General features: G+C 32.5%; 3 protein-coding genes across 7 annotated transcripts; 2 read left to right on the top strand and 1 right to left on the bottom strand.

The window, feature by feature from the left end:
- Positions 1-119: 119 nt before the first annotated feature.
- LOC109864028 (protein piwi-like) lies at positions 120-8,350 on the bottom strand. Of its 4 annotated transcripts, none has more exons than XM_020444823.1 (13): positions 8,062-8,350; positions 7,684-7,822; positions 5,468-5,565; positions 5,340-5,375; positions 4,640-4,757; positions 4,408-4,497; positions 4,033-4,241; positions 3,601-3,786; positions 3,354-3,521; positions 2,976-3,252; positions 2,460-2,812; positions 1,964-2,372; positions 120-1,787 (listed from the first exon to the last, which is right to left on the bottom strand). In XM_020444823.1, the coding sequence occupies exons 3-13, from the start codon at positions 5,561-5,563 to the stop codon at positions 1,147-1,149; spliced, it is 2,583 nt and encodes an 860-aa protein (XP_020300412.1). In that variant the 5' UTR covers positions 5,564-5,565; positions 7,684-7,822; positions 8,062-8,350; the 3' UTR covers positions 120-1,146. The 4 variants fall into 4 exon arrangements, with proteins under 4 accessions (XP_020300412.1, XP_020300415.1, XP_020300414.1 ...); XM_020444826.1 differs by having other exon boundaries at positions 7,696-7,822; XM_020444825.1 differs by having other exon boundaries at positions 8,080-8,350.
- Positions 8,351-8,602: 252 nt separating this feature from the next.
- Positions 8,603-13,591, top strand: LOC109864026 (mediator of RNA polymerase II transcription subunit 24). Of its 2 annotated transcripts, none has more exons than XM_020444822.1 (11): positions 8,603-8,778; positions 9,332-9,516; positions 9,601-9,726; positions 9,861-10,194; positions 10,274-10,690; positions 10,784-10,967; positions 11,057-11,881; positions 12,013-12,105; positions 12,194-12,484; positions 12,577-13,021; positions 13,159-13,591. In XM_020444822.1, the coding sequence occupies exons 2-11, from the start codon at positions 9,412-9,414 to the stop codon at positions 13,303-13,305; spliced, it is 2,967 nt and encodes a 988-aa protein (XP_020300411.1). In that variant the 5' UTR covers positions 8,603-8,778; positions 9,332-9,411; the 3' UTR covers positions 13,306-13,591. The 2 variants fall into 2 exon arrangements, with proteins under 2 accessions (XP_020300411.1, XP_020300410.1); XM_020444821.1 differs by having other exon boundaries at positions 10,766-10,967; positions 13,159-13,400.
- LOC109864029 lies at positions 13,372-24,125 on the top strand. The gene is made up of 8 exons (XM_020444828.1): positions 13,372-13,386; positions 14,283-14,359; positions 14,479-14,642; positions 15,228-15,462; positions 15,712-15,846; positions 21,377-21,529; positions 22,795-23,145; positions 23,343-24,125. Exons 4-8 carry the CDS (start codon positions 15,271-15,273, stop codon positions 23,505-23,507), a joined length of 996 nt encoding a protein of 331 aa, XP_020300417.1. The 5' UTR covers positions 13,372-13,386; positions 14,283-14,359; positions 14,479-14,642; positions 15,228-15,270; the 3' UTR covers positions 23,508-24,125.
- Positions 24,126-24,378: the final 253 nt, after the last annotated feature.

The raw sequence follows: 24,378 nt of genomic DNA, 5'->3' as shown, positions 1-24,378 counted from the left end.
TGTAGGTACAGTTAAAAGTCACAAAATAGAAACATTGTAAGTTATGTTTGTGTTTTTATTTCTTTCTCTTCTCACTCTCAAATTTATATATATATTATACCGAAAAAAATAACTTTGAAAGATAAAAAACTAAAAAACTTATTTAAGTACCTTATTTTCTATATTAGAGAGATACAATCTATTATAAAATTATCAGTCTATCAGAAGCTCTTTTAAGATTTGTATCATCATATAATACTGTTTCATAGTATCACCAAAGTCTGTTTAAGTAAACATATGATACAAGAATCTATATGAATAAAATGAATAAGTAGTACTCTAATTATTCTAAAACAATATTAGCATAAGCAATTAAGAAAATAATAATAAAAATAAAATTATTTCAATCTAAATTTCATTTGTCAACTGTGTAACATACAGAACATTAAAAATAGATATAAAAACAAGTCTTTGGTAATACAAAAATAGAGAATATAAAATTGTAGGCAGTATCAGTAGTTAAACAAAAAAATAATGTGTGAATATTGATTGGTCATTTAGAAAACTTATAATGCATATATACACGCACAACACGTACGTGACTTATTCATTAATTGTGCGTCGTGTATATGCAAAAGAAAATTGTGAATATATGTAAATATATATCTACTAGAGAGCAAGAGCTTGACCAGATCACAAAATATACGTAAAATACATTTTTTTACTAACTCGAACATTAGTTATACTTATTGGATTGATTTTACATAGTTAGAAACTTCACAGTAAAATCTTGCTTGACAATATATAACAAGTATATAAAGATAAAAGTATATCTGTTTGTGTTAAAGAAAGATGAATTGTTATATTTTATGGTTATTCCTATCATATCTTTGCTTAATTTAATCGGCTAATTATTTCATTCGGAATTGACCGATTGTGTTGAATAAGACTTATAATGTTATGTGTTGCCAAATGTCGTTGGTCTTATGTATCAGCAATTGTATTAGCCGCGTACAACACTATTCGGCTATGCCATCTACAAGTTAATCTTGCATTTTTGGGAGACATTTAAAAAAAAAATTTGATTGGTTCAGAATTCTTTATGCAATACTTAATTAAATTTTTGTCGTGCGGAAAAGACGTAACAATGAAATAGCCTTAGTTTTATTACAAATAAAACAAATAATGTTCTAGCTGTGAGTTAGGGGGCTGATGAATGAACCTACCTATTAAAGTAGCAAATTTTTTTGCATAATGACAAACAGCCGGTACGCGGACAGTACTTGTACAGTTGTAATACAGATGACACAATTTGAAAGTTATTGTTTGTATGACGTCAGGCTGTAATCCAGTATTATCGGAAATAACGTTATAAGCGGTGGGCGAAATAGTACCTTGTCTAACTTGTTGCGACACAAGATAGAAATCATATTTAAGCGGATTGGTAACAACATCATCAACGACTGTACCGACCGGAGGATTTTCTCTTCTATTGAAGAACCGAATGGAAATTTTCTTAGATACAAGTACATATATCATCTTGAAATTTGGACCATAATATATCTTTTCAAGATGTTTTTTCAGGTTTTCTACTTCGTGTGTATAAACTTCTTGTACTTGACCATCACTGACACCATCTCGGTAAATGATAAGATACATAGGTAGCGCTTTATTTATCTCTCGATACTGCTGCACGGCCTTGCGTATATTTGTGCAGAGTTGCTCTGCAAGCTCTTCATTGCTATGATATATAGAAATGGCACTAATAAATCTAGTTAGTGTTTGGTTGACTGTGGCTACCATAGACACTGTAATCACAAGGCGATATTAATTTACTTTACAGCATTGAAACAATATAAAAATAATAAAAATTTAAGAAAAAGATAAAAAATAACAAAGAATAAAGCTATTTATTACTAAAATATCCCAATAAAAACACATTTTATGTATATTGCACATTGAATCAGTTTTTAGAGATACTTACAAAAATCTCTTCCTTTTGTTTTTGCATCACGACATACATCAAAGCCAATGGTCATCAATCCTTTTATCGGAACGTCAATTCGCCAAGGAGCACCTCCCAATTTGCAATTCATCTGTATTGCAACTTTTGTTGCAATGGACATAGTATTTCTACCATTTAAATTTTTTTGCAGGAAAAGTTGAGATGGCACAGGCCTATCTACACACAGCTTCTTCTTAATAGTTGAATAACGATCACTGCGGTTATTGCTCACTACACAGAATACTAATTGTGGACAACCTCTACTGAGAACGATTTCAAGTCCTTCAGCATATGCATTGGCTCTATCATCATTTAACCAATGTACATACGGCATTTCAACAATGAATGCCATTTCGCGTCCTACCCGACGTATCATTTCTACAAAATTCTAAAAAGTAAAATTGATAAAAAAATTAGAAAAACATTTCTCTCTCTCTCTTTCTCGATCTTTTATGTTAATATTTTTATTTCTCACCATTATACTATGGCTAGATCGATGAGTCCCCATTATTACCCAGTTTCTCAACTCTTTCCCATAAAATAAAGGTGCTCTTTGCATGTTTCTCGACCAATCTCCTTCTCTGCATGAAACAACTAAATTGTGACCAAACGTGAGTCTATCAGATGGTAATACACGACCAGTAACTTCAACTAGATTTGAGTCTAATTTTATTTCCCAGTCTTTTAATTCTTGCTCGATTTTGGGCTCTTGACGTAATCTCCTATTAAATTTCAACAGTTTTTCGATTCGAGCTTGTGGATGGAGACGAGTATATGTAGCCACATCTCTCATAAGATGGAAATTCTCTTTCATACTATCGCTTAAACCTAAAATTGTAAAAATATTTTATTAGTATATAAAGAGAATGGTTATGTAAGATCGATATATATTACAGTACTAGTTATTAGATTATATATATATATATATATATATATAATTAAAACAGATATATAAATTAATTAACTCTTTTAATACATGTACGCAAAGTACCTGTAGAACGACACAGTTCGGGAACCAAATAAACAAGATCGTTTTGACCAGCATTTCGATCTTTTCGTTTCACTCTTGTTACTAACATTGGTTGTGTAGGATGTAATATGTTTATGGAATATTTTGTACTATAGTAATCCATATAAGATATCTCTTTTCCTTTCATATTAAATGTTGAAGCAGGACTTACATCAAAATCGACATCCTCAATTCGATATGTATGATTATTATAATCCGTAAGCACAACAGTTCCTATTACTGTATTTAAATATGATTGCTGAAAAATATTATTTATATATAGTTATATAAAAGTACATATAAATTATACAATGTGTATAACTAATATAACATAAATGCAGTCGTAATTAAATTTATTACTTTATAATCACGACCAGATCTGTAGCAATCTTCCAGTATATTATATAAAGTATCTTGGCGTAATATTTTATGTGATAGTTCAATAGTCATCAAGATACTTTGTTCATGTCGTCTTATAGATGTTATATAGCCAGGCCACATTTCAAGTTTGTATTTAGCAAGAACGACCTATAACATAAAATCACTCATTTGTTACAAAAGTTGTTGCTAAATCTTTAACAAATAAAAATATATATCCTTCTATAACCTTGTCCTTAGCGTCATAATAATCACGACCCACTAATTGCAATTTCAAATGACCTAGACATTTTCTCACTAGCACGTTAAAAATTGCCATATAATGTCGATCTTCTGGCATTACGTCCCCAACTAAGCGTATGCTGATCGTGATTTTTTCGTTGTCAGATTGTCTGACAGTATTCAGTTCCAATTTCTGAAAGTATATTCATCTTTTTATATTTATAGAATATTTTTATATATTTTTTAAAATCAAGAATTTGTTTATGAGTTGAATTAAATGGAAATCTTAACTAATAACAATTAGAATTGGTTAAATTAGAGTGTTTTAATCTCCTAATGTTGCATTTCTCAGTTTGAACTTTAGTTTTGACCAAGTGATTGATGTAGTGATGATAATGTGTTGTTACTAAATATACACAGTTAGTAACAATATACTTACGTCTGGAATCCGTCTAGTGGTATACAATAATGTACCATCAAAAAGATAAGCACCAACTTTTTCTTTATAGAGTCTTAACATGCCTTTGCGAACAACTGTACGATTTTCTTCCGGAGTGAAGTCGACTCGATACATATAAAGACCCCAATTAGGTACCGTAATCATTTTAAACTGGTTTGTCTGAAGCGCTATTTGGTGTCCGGATACGCCTATAAAAATAAAAAAATTCTGGAATTATTTTACTACGTTCAAAAAAAGAAAAATAATTGAATATAAAAGTGATAGATAAGTATCCGAAATAATGCATAAGATTAATTGCTCTTCGTAATTGTATTATTTAAAAATGGTAAGTCTCGCTTAGCTCTACATACTGACCTTTTTTGTTGGTCAAAGATTTTGGTCTTGTGACGAAAAAGTTTTCCTGTTGTCGTTCTTTCGTTTCGATATTTTCAGTTTCAGATATTTCTATAATTATCATATATAAGACAATCATTTTAATTTTAAAAATTTTACGAATTTTTATAAAATTTTAAACATTTTAATAACATTAATCGAAAAATATATATATAGAAACAGAAATCTAATAGAAGAAGATTAAATGTAGTACCTGATTTTATTGTTGTCATCTCTTCACTGGTTTCCATGACCTCTTCTTTGATTTCATATTTAGTAGAAACAGAAGTTGATTGTGAACTTACAGAATGTTTACTTTCACTGTCAGTGCGCTATTATAATATAAACAAATTTGCAGTCATATATAAAATAAGAATAAAAACCAATAGTGCTTTTTAAACTTTTTTCAACTACTTTAAAACTTTCAAATTCAAAATATCTTATTTTTTACACACACGTTAATTGCATGTAAAATTCTTATTATATTTAAAATAAGAAAAATCAAAATAATAATAAAATAAAAATAAATAATAAAACATTACTAAAACTTAAACAGTTGAAAAAAATTTTTTAATAGAGAATTTATTTAAATAACTTCCTAAAACACACCATATACAGTTTGCAAAGTTATTTTATCATTAATACCATCATCTCATGCTCACGACCAAATATTCTTAAAGAATATCTTTCTTTTGCTTAGAAAATTAAATATCAACAACCAATGAATAGGTTTTATTGCTTCTTAGAGCATAAAAATGTCGGACAAAGGATGCCCAGTGAAGGAACAGGTAAAAAATTGGTGAAAAACTTTAGGACAATCTTATAACAATCTATTTATATATATTTAAACGTAATATTTAAATATAGTTACTAAAATTTAAAATAATAATCTCGTAAATTATGTATATACCAACCTTGTGTTCTTTGTGAGAATATTTGTGTGGGTCTTCCTATGCACAGAAAAAAAATATATATGTAAATTTAATTTTAAGGTCTATAAGACAAAATTGTTTAAATAGTAACTCAATTAATTTTTACTTACTTTCGGTCTTGAATAAGGACTTGACCTGGATTTGCGATACCCACTGGTTGAAGGTTTTGAGGGATCAAAATCCCTATCTTTCTCTTGCTTAGACATATCTGGAATTGAATAGTTTTTATAATAATACAATTATCTTTTCATTATATAATAGTTACTTCTTATACTTTATACGCGGAAAATATTAACATACTTGCAAAATATATACTTTGCCTATATTATAACCTACATATATGTATATATACATATATATAATCTAGATTCTTTGCTTCTTATCTTATCAGAATAAGTCATTTGCAGATAAAATAAGCCCTAATTGCTTACTAAGCAGTAACTTCTGCTGAATGTATAAAGATCTTAAAATTCATTTCATTTATTAGTTTGTTCAAATGCCACTACCAGCATTCGATAGTATTGATTCTTAAATGTATATCTATATTATATACTATAGATGTATAAATGTATTATACATGTATATGTAATATGTACTATATACATATATAAAATTCACACATATTCTTGTATTGTCAGAAAAAATAAAGTTAATAAAGTATATAAAAATTTATAAAAATTTTTAATTTATAAAAATTTATTAAAATTTATTTATTAATTTGTGTAAGAAAGAAATGTTTGATGTGTAATTTCGCAATTAATTCTATCAAATACTAATAGCAGTAAAGAGTCTTAAAAACTAAAGATACTGCTCTTCTAAAAACGGATACGAATCATAAATACAAACTTATGTTTTGTTAGCACAGTGATTCTTAAACGGTGCATCTTGAGTGTATTATGAAAATATTAAAACAATAAGAAAATATTTAAAAAAAAGTTTTTAATGAGAAAATATCGATTTATCATCAGATATAAATAACAGGTTATTAATAGCTTAAAAATGAGAAAACCAATTACATAACTTCCGATTTCGGCTACCGGTTGATAAGAAAAGAAAAGCAAAATTTTATATATAGTTGTTTGTCTCTCTTAAAAGTCTACTTTTAAAATAATATTCATAATCCGATCTATCGATCTATAAAGAATTTGATAAGTATTTGGAGAATTCTGCTGTAATTATATAAATTTTTAATTTTATGCACAAAAAGTTTTGTGATAATTTTTATTTTATCTGTATTACAGTGTGCTTTGAATCCAAAATGTTTGAGAATCACTATTCTAACGAAATATTATACTCTCTTCGCGTCGCGAATAAAATTTTATATACTTGTGAAAAATTTTTTATATACTTATGATATAAAACTTTTTGGAGTTGATTTTATATGGAAGTAAATAACTCATTAGCTGCTACAACACTACACCATCCAATTTAAATGTTATTGGAGCATCAATTTCGATTGTTATTTCTTTTATTTTCTTTATTCGTCTTTTATTTAAAAAAATTAAAAAGACAAAAATCGAATACATTCCACTCAGAATTAAAACAGTAAATAACAGTCAAAATGTGTTATTCTTTATAGAAGTGTTTTTTAGGTTGCGTTTTGTTATTCACTCGGTCGAAGTCTGAAAATTTTTAGTTCGTGACATATTAGATTTTCGATGAATACTTCGGTGAATACTGGCAGTGAATTTCGTAAGCAGTGTGTCGACACTCAAGTATAGAAAGTTGATTTTTTTAAAGAGAGAAACAAGATTACTTTCTAAAAAAGAACGGTTTATATATATATTTGTCCCTAAGGTTAAATTTTGTATAGCTTCAGTTTTGTTCAACTTTGTCAAGTAAACATTTATATAATATCAAATTATGTTTATATTTTGCGCCAAATCTTATTAGCACTAGGCGGCAAAATGCACAAGTGTTTTGTTTACTTGATACAGATGCTTGATGGTTTAATATTTAATTGTTTAAATTTAATATTTTATCTTCTTTATTCTTCCTCGTGAAATCGTTTGTTAAAATAATTTTTTCAAATAAAAAAGTTGACCCGAAGATCTAGTTTTTGCCTCGTATTTATCACTTCCCTCCCATTTTAATATTTTATTTTATATTGTGATAAACCAATGCGGTCAGTTTTGATAGAAGAAACTAAATTTTCTTGATAAGTTTTTTTGATATTTCTGATTTGATATTTCTGATATTTCTGATAAAACTACAGTAACACGTGTCTCAAACTTGTCTGAAAAACATTTTTATGTTTTTTATGAAAATAACCGACAAACAGAAGAATAAAAATGGTGCTCTCTCAAACAAAAATTATAACTCTTACCTGTATACGTACTAAAAATCTTACTGTGTCGTACACCTTATATCTTCGATCAATATTTATCACAATGATATTCGTTGAACAGCTTAAGCACCATCAAAGATTTCTTACAAGCATTCGCTCCTGCCACTTGATACACTAGCTAGAAAAGATAGGACCGGAAACAAAGGCTTATTTTTCGACAAAATAGCTTCTCAAGCAAACGTGATTAATCATGTGACCAATCACGATTGAGTTGTGAAAAGATGATATTCGATTGGATTAACACATAACCGCTGCGTGTTTTTTTTTTAGTTGATATATTCAAATCGAAGCAAACATGTATAAAAAGTAATAAATATTTGTATATACAAGAATAAAATATATAAAATTTATGTTCACCATGCCAGAAATTAGTACCGAAAAGTTGGAAAGATCGACCAGCTTTCATATTTTGTAACTTTGCATGAATCTTTGCGCAGACAAAACAAGTTGCTGCGCAACAAACCTGCCTGCGTCCTGCGTTCGGCATTTGCTGAATTCAGCAGAAGTTAACTTAGGGCCTCCGCACAAAGTCTTTCGTAACGCGTTAAGGCCATTGCACGTAGAAAAAGTTTAGATGTAATCGCAAGGTCGTAAGCAAATTGATCAATCGCTGGCCAGCATTCCAACTAATGGAAGATAATACTGGTCTGTAATTGGTTGATTTGCTTACGATCTTACGGTTACAGTTAAAATTTTTTTACGTGCAATGGCTCTTACGTTAAGTTGGCCGTGATGGTTGCTAGCGCTATTGTTTACGGTGGTGCACATTGGCAACTGCGTAACCATATCCACGAACGATTTGTCGGTGCGTGCATGCAAGTCTACGGTTCTTTTCCATGCTATGTCCACTGCGTGTGGTTCTATTCCGCGCTGTACGCCTTGATATTAACGACATGCAACGCAACTCGAGTGAGTCCGCCAAGAGCATCGTAGTGTGGAAGCAACAAGCGAGGAGACACTGCATTCACTTACGTGACATCACGCTCAACTTGTGGAAGCCGGTGTTAAAAACAGAAATTTCTTCAAAACTCACTATTACAACGAGCTATTACCACTTGAATTTCATTGGAGACTGTAAGAGAAATTTAAAATTATTGCAATGTATATATGTGGTTGCACGAATTTAAACTAACCATTTTGTAAAACTTAGGATAAGGCTGATGTATAATTTATGTGTCATGTTTTATAACAAATAATCATATTTTAGTAACATGCTTTTAAAGTATTTTTTCACAAGCATTCGCTCACAATCTTGTCTTTTCTCAGAAGCTTTATGTAAGATACTAGTAAATTATTTTGTAAGTATATAATAATTGCATTACTTTCTGTCGATTTCTTCGTATCTCCCAGTAGCTATTAATCTTTTAGATAAAGTTATCGAGAACTTATCTAAAAGTGAAGAAATTTGACCTTTGCATAAAGTCTGTTTTATAATACAGTCGTAAGAGATTGACCAATCACAATCGATTATTTTTCTGTGATTTGTCTGTAATTGATCAATTTCTTACGACTTACAGCTTAAATACTGTATTATAGAACAGGCCTAAAAGTTGAAAGAGTTGAAAAAAATGTTTTCTTCTTTTCTTTTTCTCTACTTTTCAGAATATTGTCTTTTTTTTTGTTACAGGTACACAGCTATTGTATCTGCAAATTGTAAAAGATTTTTAATGTGATAACAATGTCATAATGTTTTAACATATTAACTCAATGGAGACCAAAGTAACTAGTAAAACCAGCAGTTTAAAAGCTCTCTTGCTACGGGCATGGCGAGAACGCTGGACTGATCTACAATGGGGTATCAATATCAAAACAGTAAGTATTTACATGCTATTTATATAATGATTATTATATTTTTTCTGTAATATTTTCTGAGAGCTGAGAGACAAATCTTTCTAGATTCTTCCAAGAGGGGTAAGCGGTGATGTATATAATTTAGCTGACTGTATATTGCAGCAAGCATTAGTGGGACCAGGACCTAATCAGTTAGTGTTGTCATATTTAAAACACTCATTAAGCTCACAGGTTTGTTTGCTATAAATAATAAAATAAAATATATTTGGCTATATACACTTTATGTTAATTGTATATTAAGTGATGAAAGTTTTCTAAATATATATATATACATATATAAATATTCACAAAATTTTCTTTTGCAGTTAGTATCATATGCAGCTGTATTACAGAGGATAAGTAAATATGATGCTTTTCACAAGCCTCATTGTATTGTGAGTTTATTGGAGTTTTTGGAATCTATACAAGTTGGTATTACATGTCGTGGTAAACCTGAAGAGGACCTTTTAGCAGCAGCAGTTTTATCAATTGTTTACTGGCTCTTGCAATGCTACCTACACGCGTTGGCGAAGGGTCCTCAAAATAATCTTCTTAATTCTCCGAATGAGCTAGTAGATAAACCTGCAAACATTTTGCAGCAGATGCTGAATTCAGATTTTCTATGTGCAATGATGTACTTAGCGAAATATGATGATAAAGGTATATCAATGGATGTATGTCACAATTAAGATCTATAAAAAAGAGTTTATTTCATATTTGTTTGTGCATTGTTTCTCAGATTTATATACAGAAGTTGTGAAAAAGTGCCAAGAAATCGAAACATTACTAAAATCAAGCACTCATAAATCCACGATGCCAATAGAGGATTCTCTGAAGAAGCTGTGTAATCTGGAAATTGAGAGTCTTTGTCCTGAGAAAACCAAGATGGAATCTATCACTTATTGTTTGCAACCATTTTTCGCAGTTCAGGTGTTATTGAATCCCTGCACTGAGACATCCGTCTTTGTCAATCAGCTATTAATGGTGCAGAGATTGAAGAGCTATACAAATGCACAACTTTACTGCGAGATAATTCGTGCTTGTTTGATGTGCCTGCATAATGCAATAGGAACGTCTAAGGAGTCGCAATGGGGGGCTTTCACGTTCCTAAAAGTATCTCTTATATTGAAAGAGTTGCACGCAGCTAGTCTAAACGGTTAGTGAAAAACTATGTGATACAAAAGCATCTGATATTTCCCAAATGCTGTAAATTTAAATTTGATTTTCGTAGCTTCTTATGCTATTGCAGGTGACGAGAAGTTCGAGTATTCGCAAGACATTTTAGACGCGTTTGAGCTGTTGCTTCAGTTTACAGCGTTGCTGGATATGGTAGATAACAAGTGTACGTGTAATAGCGTGGATAGTTTGTTAAATGAATTGCAGAAAGTAAACCTTGTGACGGAGATGCAAGCAAAAGAAATAAATTCCAGAAGGTGATGTATATGTAAACGGATTGTTGAAACTTTTAATTAGCTGAATTGTATCAAGTGATAGGAATTTTCATCACGTGTTATTATTACAGAGAGGTAGTTACAATACCTCTGCAGAAATTAGACATGTCCAACACTATGACACCGTGTATTCCGAAGGTAATTCTACGCGCAGAACCTCCATTGGACGGTATCTTGAAAACGATGAATGCTGATTACACAAAAATTCAGGATTCCTTATTGAACATGTTGTTGCATCACGTTCTATTAGGGAAGAGCTTCGAGCTAATGTTAGCCGTGGCAAGTGTAGAAGGAAAATTAAAAATTTTTGTTACCAAACTTATCAAGTTTAACGAATGCAGCAAACAGATCAACGAACCTGTGAGCAGCAAATCGGCAACAACACGAGCAATATTGTTCGACGTGTCTTTTCTCATGTTATGTTTCATAGTGCAAACGTATGGCTCTGACGTAGTTTTGGAAGAAGGCGGAAACTCATTTTTTGAACAATGGGTACGCGAATGTATGCCGGAACGAAATAAGCCCAAATCGCCCCAAAGAATGCTACAAAGTGTAGATCCAACGCGAGTAGACGCTCTGCTGGCGCAGATTAATTCACCGGATCCCGATTTTAAATCGAGCAATTTCAAGTGGCATGTAATGTGTCAAGCAGCAATGGGAGCGGTGGAAGAATTGCTGTTTGCGTGGGAAAGCGGTGTGTTAGGCGCTGGCGATGTTAAACGAGCACTAGATGGTTTGCGCGCGGTAGCATGCTGTTTGCCAGTTTGCGCGGCTGCGTGGCTATGCGCATACATGAGTATCACTCATCAGGACGCTTTGCTGAAACCTATGAACATGGTTCAACAGTTTCTAACGCCGCTGCCTGACGACGAGATCCAAGACAATCTTAAAGAGAGGTCTGTGCGTATAAAGACAAAAAATTAAAACAACATAAAATTAGTTAAGATGTGTTTAAAAAATTATGTAACAGACGTTACGTAATTCAAAACATTTTGAAGCTTCTACAAAACACTTTGACTTTTTTTAGATCCAGTTTAATGTTTCAAATTATTCGAAAGATGCAGTACGATGTCCATCCGCCTATCCAGTCGAAAACGAAGATACTCTCAATGTCACACAAGTACTGTTGTGTTTTTTGAAGATAAATTCTCATTATTGTTTTACAGCGGTTTACTTTTAATAGTTTACTTTTTTGCATTCTTTCACAGTATTATATCACGCCAGCCAATATTGGAACAATTGGAAAGTGTTTGGCAAAACATAAATCAACGTGGATGGATAACTATACAAGCCACGCAGTCGCTGGAGTCTTTGTTAAATACTGGTGGTTCTTTGTGGTTTGTCACGAATATAGTCAAGCAAGTGCTGAAGTATCGTTATCAGGAGGAATTGGATCAAGCTGTGGATTTAGCTTTTGCAGTTTTTCATCTCGATATAGAAAACTGTACTTTGGATCTTATAAATCACGTAATACCGCAGTACCTGCACAATTCGTTACAGTAAGAATTTATCGTTGTTATTAAAATCAAATAAGTAAAACTTAGTCTCAAATATATAAAACCTGTTAAACGTATTTTTGTGTGTTACATAGAAGTGACGAACTTGTGGAACCTCAGTCGTCTATCCTGGCGAAGTTGTGTGTGTACTGCATTTTCTCCACTCTGGAGTTCAACAACTCGAGTCCCAATAGAGGAAATAGTCGAAAACGCACGCGACGAGATTTGGATGCGGACGAGTTGGATGCTCTCGGCGTGTCTAACAAACTTTTGCGTTTGAACGAGACGGGAGAAAACGTTCCCATGTTTGGCTCACAAAGTCCGCAGGCGCACTGCTCGAATAACGGACAAAAATCGATTGTCCTGAGGGATCCGCTTATGACGGCGTTGAACAATCTGTTCGTTATATTTGACTTCCTAGCCGGTAGAGATGGTGAGGTGTCGCAACAGACCCACTTCATACTTCAGTTCCTGCGTCTCACAGTACAATGTGGAAAAGACAGAACTCGTATAGTGCTGCAAGGGATGCCGCAAACACTAGTATGTTATATATCTTCACAGAATGATGATATAGTTTAATCTTTATTGTACTATAAAAATATGTTAGAAAATATCAATCTTAAAAAATTGAATTGTTTTCCATTTTTTGCTTTATAAAATTGTACGTTTGTTTTTAGGTACCCTGTCTTTTGAAAGCATTGCCCGAATCATTCACGACTGATATCTTGTTAAGGCTGTACGACATACAAAGTATAATTGGACGCAAAGCTGCTGCGCGAGACTTATGTACGTTACGGAATATTAATTTAAAGCCTACAAAATAAAAACACAAGTGTGAATTATTGTATTATATCCTGTTTTGTGCTGATAAATAAGATTTATTCGTTGAATAAAGCGAAGAGAAGGTTTGTATGTATAATATATACACCACACATTTCTACTTTGTATATATAAAAGTTTAAACACAAAAAATCTACAAAGCGAATATATAAAATATCGAAACAAAATCCGTTTATTTGCAATTGATTGATCTACTATACTTGTTTTTATTTTGTTTTATTTTTTGGATTGTATGTAACCGTATTCTGAGATTTGCGAAATAATACGACACCAGGCCGTGATGCTGTAAGTCGTCCTATCATTGCTCAGTTAAACGTAAAGTATTTATCGAATATGTTGCAAAGTGATACACATCTTCTTCATCACATATTATATCCATATTATTAGTTTATGTCCATTCATATGAATTTACACAATTTACTTATTTTTAGAGAAGCATTTTGGATTTAATGCAGTAAATACGACACAAAATAAAATATTAAAACGTCGATTTACAGATATCTATAGTCGGTATCCAGTACTCTCTTAAGTGACAAGATCAATGGGAGCACGAACACTGTTGTTTGTGTGTTGAAACGTGTACACTCTGTATATTCAATAAATTTTCAACACACAAACAACAGTGTTCGTGCTTCTATTGTCACATTACTGTGTTTATCTTGGATATTTGGAGCCTTCATCACCTTGCTGATTAAATACAATTATGTTTGAGTCGACAATAATTATGTTTAATTAACTTTTCAAAGCTATCTAATTGTCGGCAAATAGTCGACTCTAGTCAATTTATAGTTGACTTTTAAAAGTCGACAATCAGTCACTCGTGTGTTGTGTGGGATTACATATAAGATTCTCGAATATTCAGAAAACATTTAAAATGCAGAAATATTGCGTAATATAAATATCAACATCAACTGGTAAATATAAGAATAATTATTTCATTTAATTATGATTGATAAAGCAGAAACGGAACAACTTGAAAATCATGAAACTAACGAAACAGTGTCGAGTGTCGATAAGACAACACAAAACAATTCGAAGGTAATGTCCATTTTTTTCTCTATTGGTTTTTCCTAAAGAAAAACCCTAATTTCTTCCTTGAGACGTTTTCTTTTAACGTGTGTACGTTGTAAAAAAAAAACTTGCAAAATCTCTCTAAGGAATTGTTCAAACCAACGGACGAATTAGCAGAAAGACCAAAACGACCGAGAAAAAAACGTATATTCTTTTTACTCGATATATTAATTTCCGTGGGTATAATTGCTCCTTTGGTGATTGGATCTTGGAGAGGAGCATGGAACTTGATAAATCTTTATCTGAAAGTGTGAGTATAAAATAATATTTTTCAAAACTGGAAAAGTCAATCAAAAAAGTGCAATAAGTGTGAATAAATGAAAAGCGATGATCATAGTTATATCTTTGTTGAGGTATTATACAGTCATTATGCTCGATTACTACTTGATATAAATTGGTTGATAAATTATATTTATCACTCGAGAAATTTAATATTGTAAAACTAACTACATAAACACTATCAGGCAATTAGAAGATAGGTATATTTAATAGGACGCTGTTATCTCAATATAAATTTTTTATACTTTACATCGATGACGCACGTAAGATTAACACTGAATCAACGAGAATACAAATAACACAATCCATGATTAAAGACGTTTACTAGACGTCTGTAATCATGTATAACGTCATTTCATGTAACGTCATCATCTAATCGATGTCTAATAAAAATTTGAAATGAATGTTTTTCCGTCTAGTATGAATAATTAATAAATTTAATTACTTTTCCACCCATAAGAAATGTTAAATGCTGGTATTTGCAAATACTGGAAAATAACTTTTTTTCATATACACATATATGCATGTATATCATGTAAAAAGATTTTATCAACAGGTTTCCCGTCTGGTTCATTTTTATATTCGGCATTGCTTTGAGCATGATATTCACGATTTGCAAGAGTCGATTTTACAACATTTACATGAATGAAAAATGGACTGAATTAAACTCACGGAAGCGATTATTTTATCGCACGTCACGAATTCTGTACACTTACATTTTCGGAGTGGCGTGCATCATGCACTGGCAAGGTGGTTGGGGCGTCATCGATAATTTCTTGTTTATACATATGGTAAGACGATAATTTTTAACATTTTATTGACACAATCGGTTTTAGTCTGTTAAAAATAGAACGTGAAAAAGAGTAATTTTTAAATCATATTATCAATCACTGGAAACTTTTATCTTAAAGGACTCATTATTATTATTAATAAAGATTTAAAGAAATTGAATGATAGCACACACACACACACATATATATTTCTTTTTGAAAAAAAAGATTCATAGCAGACAGTTAAAAAATTGTATTATCTTGTAATAGGATAACACATCTTTGACGTGTTTGCTATTGACATGCTTGGCAGTTCTACGTTGCATTCGAAACTTGATGCACGTTCCATTCCTAATTTGCATCGATACGCCGAGATGTTTTCTATTTCCTACCAGATATAATACGGTGAGTCAAAAAGTGTAAAAGTATAATCTACTTTTTTATGAAAAAAAATGAAAACTATTATATTTGCAATATTTAAAGAAGTACTTTGTTGCTTATTGTGCAAATTTGTAGATTTTAAAGATAAAATTATCTTTTTTTTGTATTCACTTAAAGAGAGCTTTCTGTTTATTCCTATTTTACAATTGTCACGAGTCTTTTAAACTGTCTTGACAATCGTGACAGTCTTTTTTTCGATTACCGCCTAAAGAACCGCCTCGATTGCCAAACGACATTTGCATATAGCGAATGCACACATTCATTCTAGCTAATTTGAAAATGAAGAACAATTCATACATATAGAAAATTCAAGATAAAGTATATTTCTGCGTAATCGTCTTTACTCACACTTCACTTTCACTTCACAATTCAATTTTATATTAATTTTGGAAATTAATTCATCCAAATCACGTATATGTAATTAATATATCCACGTGATTGCAATCGCACATCTGTGTAAATATTCTTTCTTTTATCTGACGTAAAATGTATTTAAAACATTTTGTTAAATTATGCATGGTTTGCATTACATAATAAATCATTGCAAAATTACAGGTTTATATATTTTTATGAGTGAAAAGACAGTTTTTTTCCAATATTTAATATCGAGAATTATATTATCTGTAATTTTGCTTAGAAGACGATCAAATCAGCAACTTTTCAATTGTTCTTAAAACAAAGCTTTCGTTATCAGTTCTCTCTCTTTCTCTTGCTTCAGATATAGAAGAGATAGATATGTACTAAAAAGGAACTAACGGAAAATTTGTCTCATACGCAGTAATCCTCACGAACGCATACTCTACCGCTTTACCTTTTCTCTCTCCTCGATGTGATAAATATTTTTGTCATGTTTTATTTGCAATTTTGAATTGCAGTGACATATTTCTAATTCTAGTGGTTTTTATATATGTTTAGATAATATATATGTATATATTAAAGAATATTTTGTTCTCTTTCTCTTAAAAAAACACAAAATATAACAAAACACTCTACTTAAATAAAACGTACGAATTATGTTACTCAAAAGTATAGGAAAGCAAACCAAAAGAGTTCTGAGATGTACTACGGTCAAAAACTTTTTTGCAATTTTGCAAATAAAGAGAGCTAATATTTCGATCATTCGGTTTTCCCCGGAAGTTTGCGAAATATTTATTTGCCGCTGATAATAAAGATATACGATGGCGTTCTGATTGTTTATATATAGATACAGGTGAATTTTCCTTATCTTTGAAAAATGGTATGTATTATCCATTCTCAATCGCACTTATCTCGAATCGGCGACTATAACGATCGACATCGCGTTCAACATCGAGTAATGCTTTTATCTAAGAAATAGATGCGATTATTTCTTCTCAATATAAAAAATTTCCGATGACGAAGTGTCGTTAAATCTTAATAACAAGAAATGTGTAATAAATTACTAAAACATTAATAGAATAAGAAATATTCAAGTACACAGTCTCGAAGTAAATCTTACTTTTATTTTGTATATTGTATTATTTAATGCTTCAGCAAATTTTATGCCCTTGACAAGATTTGTCGAGATTAGTGAACGAAGGTGAGAAAATGCTGCAACCCAAGCTTAATTGGCACACAAAAAGGAGTCGATTAACGGCGCGACTTTGCCTAAAGCGTCAATGGCTAAATGAGTATACCTCAATGGCTAAATAAATACGAGGAAACACCATTCAAAAAAAGCAGCATCAAGGTGACTAAAAATTATGGTATTGTCTCGAAGTATTCTCTTTCTTTTTCATAAAGTTGCATAAGATTAATGAGGATCGTTAGATAGAGATTGTTCGCGTTATTCTTATATTTTCAGTCGGATATCAGGGAATGAGAAATTAATGCAGTAAAAAAAAGCATTTTGGAGAGCTTAGCATGTTTTTTTTTTGCATAATAAGGAACTTTTTCCTTTGTATCTTAATTCCGAAATTCGCACGTATTTGTCATATTACAATGTTTCGCGTAACACAATCCCTTTCATAGATTGCACGTACACAATCCATATATTATAAGTTGCACGTGCTCACGTCTTGTCACAAATTATAAACGCTTTGAGATCTTTGAAGATCGCGTGCGCTGCCGAATCGTCTTCGAATCATTATTGCTTCTCATTATTGCTAAAACACGCGTGGCTCTCGTCACCGATCATTCTAATCCTTGATACCAACCGTGATATATACGATGGAACGAAGCGATTATAACGCACATATGCGTATCATACGGGTGGGGATCGTCGGTGTAGGAGAGAACGAGGGAGAAAGAGAGAGCATTATGTCGCGAGTACTATCCTCTGTGCCGGTGGTTCGCCGCGCGAGCGACAATGTTCGCGATAATGCGATAGTGTTGGACCGCGTTTAGCGGTTAGCAGTTGATAAAAGATAGCAGTTATCCCGAAGACAAGTCAGTAGTCATCCCGCAGTTCGGCCGGCCGATCTTCATCGGTGCTGAACGCGACGATTGAGGATTGAGTTGTCGGTACACAAAACTTGCTTCTATTTATGTCTCGGTACGTGATTCCAGTGATGAAAAAATTTATGCCGAAATTGTGTGATACTATCTGAGAAATAGGAAGAGGTCTCTTACTAATCACTAGAAGAGACTTGAAGGAACATCTTGGAAAAAAAGGACGCGGTTTACATCTTCCTCAGAAAGAGCACCGAAGAAGTTTGGCCCAAACATGAAGAAACATGATACACATTGAAAGCATGTCCTTAGATAAATTTACGTTGCCGCGATGATTGCAACAATGATACTGACGATGGTACTAATAATGAGTTGCTTTAAAACGAATATAAGTTAAATTGAAATTGAGTCCGACTCGATCTGAAAATGTCTGGAGTAAAACATCGAACGTTGCCGCTCTTCTTAAGTTGATATTTAAGAGCGCGAGCGCGCATCTATTTTTTTTTCTACACACAATTGTCAATTTAATCTCGATAAGTATAATGACCATGCATAATGACCAGCGGTGCGACTGTTAAAGTCGATCCAGACTGGATGAAAATGGTCGAGTTGCGCGGGATGACCGGAAGCCTCGACATGAAATCGTCGAATCGTTTGCACTACGCCATCCTGGCAATCTTAGACACAATATTCTCCGCGTCCGTAGTCGCGCCGGCAGTGGTCGGTTATTGGCGCGGTACTTGGGAGCTCAGCGACTTCTACGTCTACCCGCAGGAGCCGGTGTTCAGTAGCTTCGCATCAATCACAATCGGCTTCACCGGTCTTTTTGCTTTCACCGTATTGCAACGTACCATAGACGATATTTTACACCCGGACAAACACCGACTATCTTATTATTTCGGCTCGCGTCTCTACACCTTCGTGTTCGGATTTTGCTGCGTGAACGCCTGGCGCGGAGCTTGGAAGGCCCTGGACATCTACACGGAGCTGACACCCAGCACCGTCTTCGCAACAATAATCACGAGCCTTCTCGCGCTCGGCATCATGCGCGCGATTCGCAATGTCTCCGCGCCGCCGTTTTTGCTTGTTCTCGACTCATGTCCAGGCTATTTCGAAGTGCAGACTATGTTTCGCGTCGACGTAAGTATATAGAGGTATTAGTCTTTTATATGTTCACACGTCACTTATATCATTCTAATAAAAATGAGAATGTATCGTCACTTATGTTCCACAAAAAATAATATGAACATGCAACATGTATCGGTGCGCAGCTGTTTTGATATCAAAATTAGCTGCACAACATCACATAAACCGATAATTGTCGGTACAAGTGTACAGAATAGGGTCCCAGTGGCCAATCAGGCCTTCACAGGTGACGATATGTATATATTGCACATCACCTAGTTCTGAACTCTCTTCAGCGTCTTGACCCTAAGTATATACATATAAATATGTATATATGTTATACCATATTATAAATATTACTATATTACAACTCTCTGCCGTACATCTTGAAAAATTAAAGATATGTTATCAAATGTATTATATTCTCTTATTTAGTTTCTTTGTCAACGAAACGTGTTTCGATGATGTATCATCGAAATACTAAATGCACACTCGAAGATATATTATGTAAAGACTTGTTATACTTGCTTGTGCAATGTATTTACATTTGCACGATAAGACAAAAATAAAGTAGATTGAACAAGAAAACTTTGTTGTTGTAAATGACGTGAAAAATACCTGTGTTGATTCTTGAAGATTAAATACTACACATGGTATATTATAGCAAACAATGCAAGAGAGAGTTTATCTTCTCTTAGCCTTTTTTTTAGTAAAAATTTTAACAAAAATTTGTCAGTTTCTTGAAAGGAGAAAGAGCGAAAGAAGATCACGGAAGAGAAGCGAACATATCGCGCTGGAAGCCAATCACCCCTGGCGACGTTACAAAGACAAGAACTTTTTTGTCGATATTTATTATTGTCTCGCGATTGCTCACTGTCAATTCTGTGATAAAACGCGTGTCATAAATCGCGACGGATTGCGTATGCCTCGTTTACTCGCGCCGTCCAAGCTCGCGTTATCGGTGTGTATAAGCATAGTTTCCGGCTAAGTCCCCCGATCGTCAACTACTATTGGCGCTTGTATGGTCTATGTGCGCACGTAGCGCAGTATACGTGCAAATGCACTAATTTGCGCGCCACTATCTTGTTGCCGTGCTATTCTCTTTTCTACTAATATAAAGATCCTTATCTTTCTTGTCTTTTTTTGCCAAACAAATCAATTTTCTTAACTTATATAACTCTGTCGAAATCAACTGTAGTATTGCAATAATTATTGTATCGCAATATAAAATTACGTCTTTGTGTACGATAGAGAAAATGATATATACATGATTATATGTGTTGTATATACGTTTATATATATCAATTTCAATAATGTCGTTTTCTACATTTGCAGAAAGACTGAGCGTGTGTGCGTATATATACTTATGTAAAATATGTTTATTATCTATGTTTCTGCCTATTATCTTTGAAGTGGCGAGATAATATCTTTATAAACCAAAAGCTCTCTCTATAATCTTTTCAGCAATACGCGGTTTATTGGTTTCTTGTTTAAAATTCAAGTCTGTTGAACGATACAATTTTGTTTTATAAATTAAATACAACAATAAAAAAACATTTATCAATATTTCTTTAATAAACTTTTTCCAAAATATGACAAGAAACTACAGAGAAATATTAACGTTAGTAAACTTGTGTAAACACTACTGTGTTTTCTTCAATTTACGTTCTTACTACTTTTGAATTTACTTCTCAATGTTACATTCAGGTATTTCCCTAACAGAAAAACAAAAATAAAAATCTCTTTTACCAATACAACAAAGTAATTTCAAATAAGATTGAGCTACTTTACACACACACACACATATATAATCATATATCTCAATATATTCAATTTATGATTGATAAAACAGAATCTCACACAGTATGCTTATCATATATTATGATTTAATGCCTCTTTTTTTGTTATGATGTGACATAAAAACTATTTGAAAAGTAAGTTGTATAATTTGCGGTTGCAGAGTACGAGGGACTGGTCATTGTACTTACTGGATTGTGCTTTTAGCGTCGGTGTGGTAGGCACGTTGATTGTTTTCGTCTGGAGAGGGGCCTGGAGCCTCATCGATATGTATTTATTTCCAGAGAATATCCATTATTCTGCCATTGGTTCACTGGTAAGATACATTCAAGTGTTTCTCAAACAAACTTAAATCATGATTGCAGATAAATATAAATATAAATAGCAAAAATAAAAATATGCCACACTAAAGAAATGACGTTATATATAATGTAATTTAAAAGCTGCTGACAATAAATAAATGATTGATTCAGACTCAACAACGTGATCAATCTCCGTCAAGGAAACCTTGAAACATGTAATGAAGGCACACCTGTATGTTTTTGCTACACATGAAATATGTTTCTTAAATTGCATCACAATAACGTTTAGCGGAAGTTATTGAGCCTATTCGCATTCATATTCATCACTTAAAAAACATTTGAGGTTTCTTACTACTTAACATCACCGTATCAGATGCGGAATTATTTGGTGTCGTTAAGACTTGTATTAAGCGATAAAAACAAGTCAAAAATTAAAATGTCATCTTCAAGAAATGTCATCTTGATTGAATAATTATTTTCTAAGAAATTTCATCTTAAGTGAAATCATACGAATAATCATAAGTCATGTGATCTATGCAAGAATTACAACCGCCGATGCTTGACAATCTTTGTGCTAAAATATTTCAAAGAATATTATTTTTTTTATTAATTGAAAATGTATATCTTACTGCATATTTGATTGAAAGATTTATATAGAGCACAAAGTTTCTCACGTTTAACACAACAATTGTAAGAATGCAGCGTAAAACTATAAATTTTGCAAGCGTACGAATGTGCCTTGTGCCACGGCACTACTCGCCGGTAGTTCGATTATATAATTGAATATTCGCCAATTGTATGATTGCCGGGGCACATGGCACAATTGTCGTTGTATGCGTATGAAATGTTTTATGTTATCCCTGATTCGTCATTTGTCACTTCACCGTCGGCGCGACCAATGTAATTTATATTATATATCATTTTTGAACACACACACACACGTTTTGCGCTTTGGATTCTTGATTCAAAAAGATCATATGATTTGTTTTTATCTTTAATTTATAATTGTCGCATAAAAATAATTATTTAAAATCGTTTATTATTAACTGTTGGAATTCAAAATGTGTTTAAACGAACAATATTTTGTTATAAATGTAATTTTCTCAAAAACCACAGAAAATATCAAGAACAATTTATATATGCGCGCTTACAAGTTGTTTCCTATTGTATATATATCTATTCTGAGTTCTTGCAATGTCAAAAGATACATACTCTAACAATAATCATGTATATTTTGATGTGTAATAACTATTAAAAACATATCATAATTGGATTTCAGGCTATCGGATATTCTATAGTCACTGTGACATTTTCTCTGCAACCGCTGATGCGATACGCCTGCACGCGTCTTCAGGGTCTGTTTCGCTTAATAGTCGCAGACGCTTTTCTTCTTCTGAGTTTTTTGGGAACCGTGAATGTTTGGCGTGGTATATGGGTCGCGCTGGACTTGTGGTTACTGCCAGATAACTTGGAATTATCTTGCTGGATCACTCACATCGGCTGCTTCGTTTTACTTGTCCTCCTCAATTGCGGCAACACCATTTTGGTTCGTGGCGTTTATATCGATGCCGAGGAAGAGCAAGGAAAATGCGTCGTGTTTCCGTGTCACTATCTTCGATTATTCTTTAAGGTTTGTGTACAATTAATATTATCTTTGTGAGAGAAATGTCTATATTTATAAATACTTCATAAATAAAAAATTAAACGGAAAAATCAACATTTCTGACACGTTAAAAACTAGAAAATAGATCGAAACTTTAGAAAAAAAAATATAAACATTGTAATATACATAATCAATATTTTATGTAACGTTATCGTCTTCTTCAGATCGAACGCGAAAAGAAACAGGCGAGGCAACAGAAGTTATTGGTAGCTTCGCAAGATTTCGACGGTCGCACCGATATAAACGAGAAAAACGGTGAAAATGGGACTCTTTTGCCGAATAATACGGCGGTGACGATTATATCCGCGAATGCAGACTCTCTCGCATAGATGAGGACGCTAATTCACTCGTCGTAGAGGAGAAAATTAAACTGAGGATGTGACGATTCACAGTAATCCAGTTATAACTGAACACACCAACGTGATACCAACGAGATCTTTGTGTTCTTTTCTAAATCAAAAATTGTCGTGGATTTTATGAATTGATCTTCGAAACGCTTAAGGATGATTCTCGTACTAATCGTGCCTTATTGCGACCATAATCAAGGTATAGTGACAATAAACGAAGTATTTTTCACAACAGATGCTTGTTAATGGCAGCAGAAAGAATAGTTGGAAGTTGTATGTGTGGCTGTGAATGAACGTACAAAGTGGACAAATCTGTACGATTATTACGATCAAGTGTTGCGATGTGCATAAACTAATAATATGACGTAAAAAGTGTACAATATCTGAGGTGATTGTACGACTAAAACAATGAAAAACTGGAACATAGAAATCATTGCCGCCGGCCATTGTGTGTTTTATCTTCAATGGAGATGACGTGTATGCGTGTTAAAGACTATTTATATATTTATTTCAAAGTGTACACACGAAAAATGCGTGCGTAAAGATGATTTCATATAGAGAGAAATACTGAATAAAGATTAAATATTAATTAGACGTTTCTACGTGTCGATTCTTCTTTACTCACATATTCATTCATTTCTACTGTAATTATTTATATTTATTTACAGTATATTTTGTATTCTCCCATTGCGTACAAAAGTTAAAGTAAGAGGTATAAAATGTTATAAGAGTTATTCTAAATCTGCTATTCGCATATATTTTGAATTTGCTCTCAAACAGAAAGTTATTTCTCGTTGTTACAAATTTTGCGTGGATAATGCATATACTTACATAGATTTATCACTGCGTTGTT

This window comes from Pseudomyrmex gracilis, unplaced genomic scaffold, assembly GCF_002006095.1.
Source record: "Pseudomyrmex gracilis isolate BER0280 unplaced genomic scaffold, ASM200609v1 scaffold_16, whole genome shotgun sequence".
In the NCBI taxonomy this organism is placed as follows: domain Eukaryota; kingdom Metazoa; phylum Arthropoda; class Insecta; order Hymenoptera; family Formicidae; genus Pseudomyrmex; species Pseudomyrmex gracilis.
Note: the sequence above shows the minus strand (reverse complement) of the source record. Positions and strands in the feature narration are given on the sequence as shown.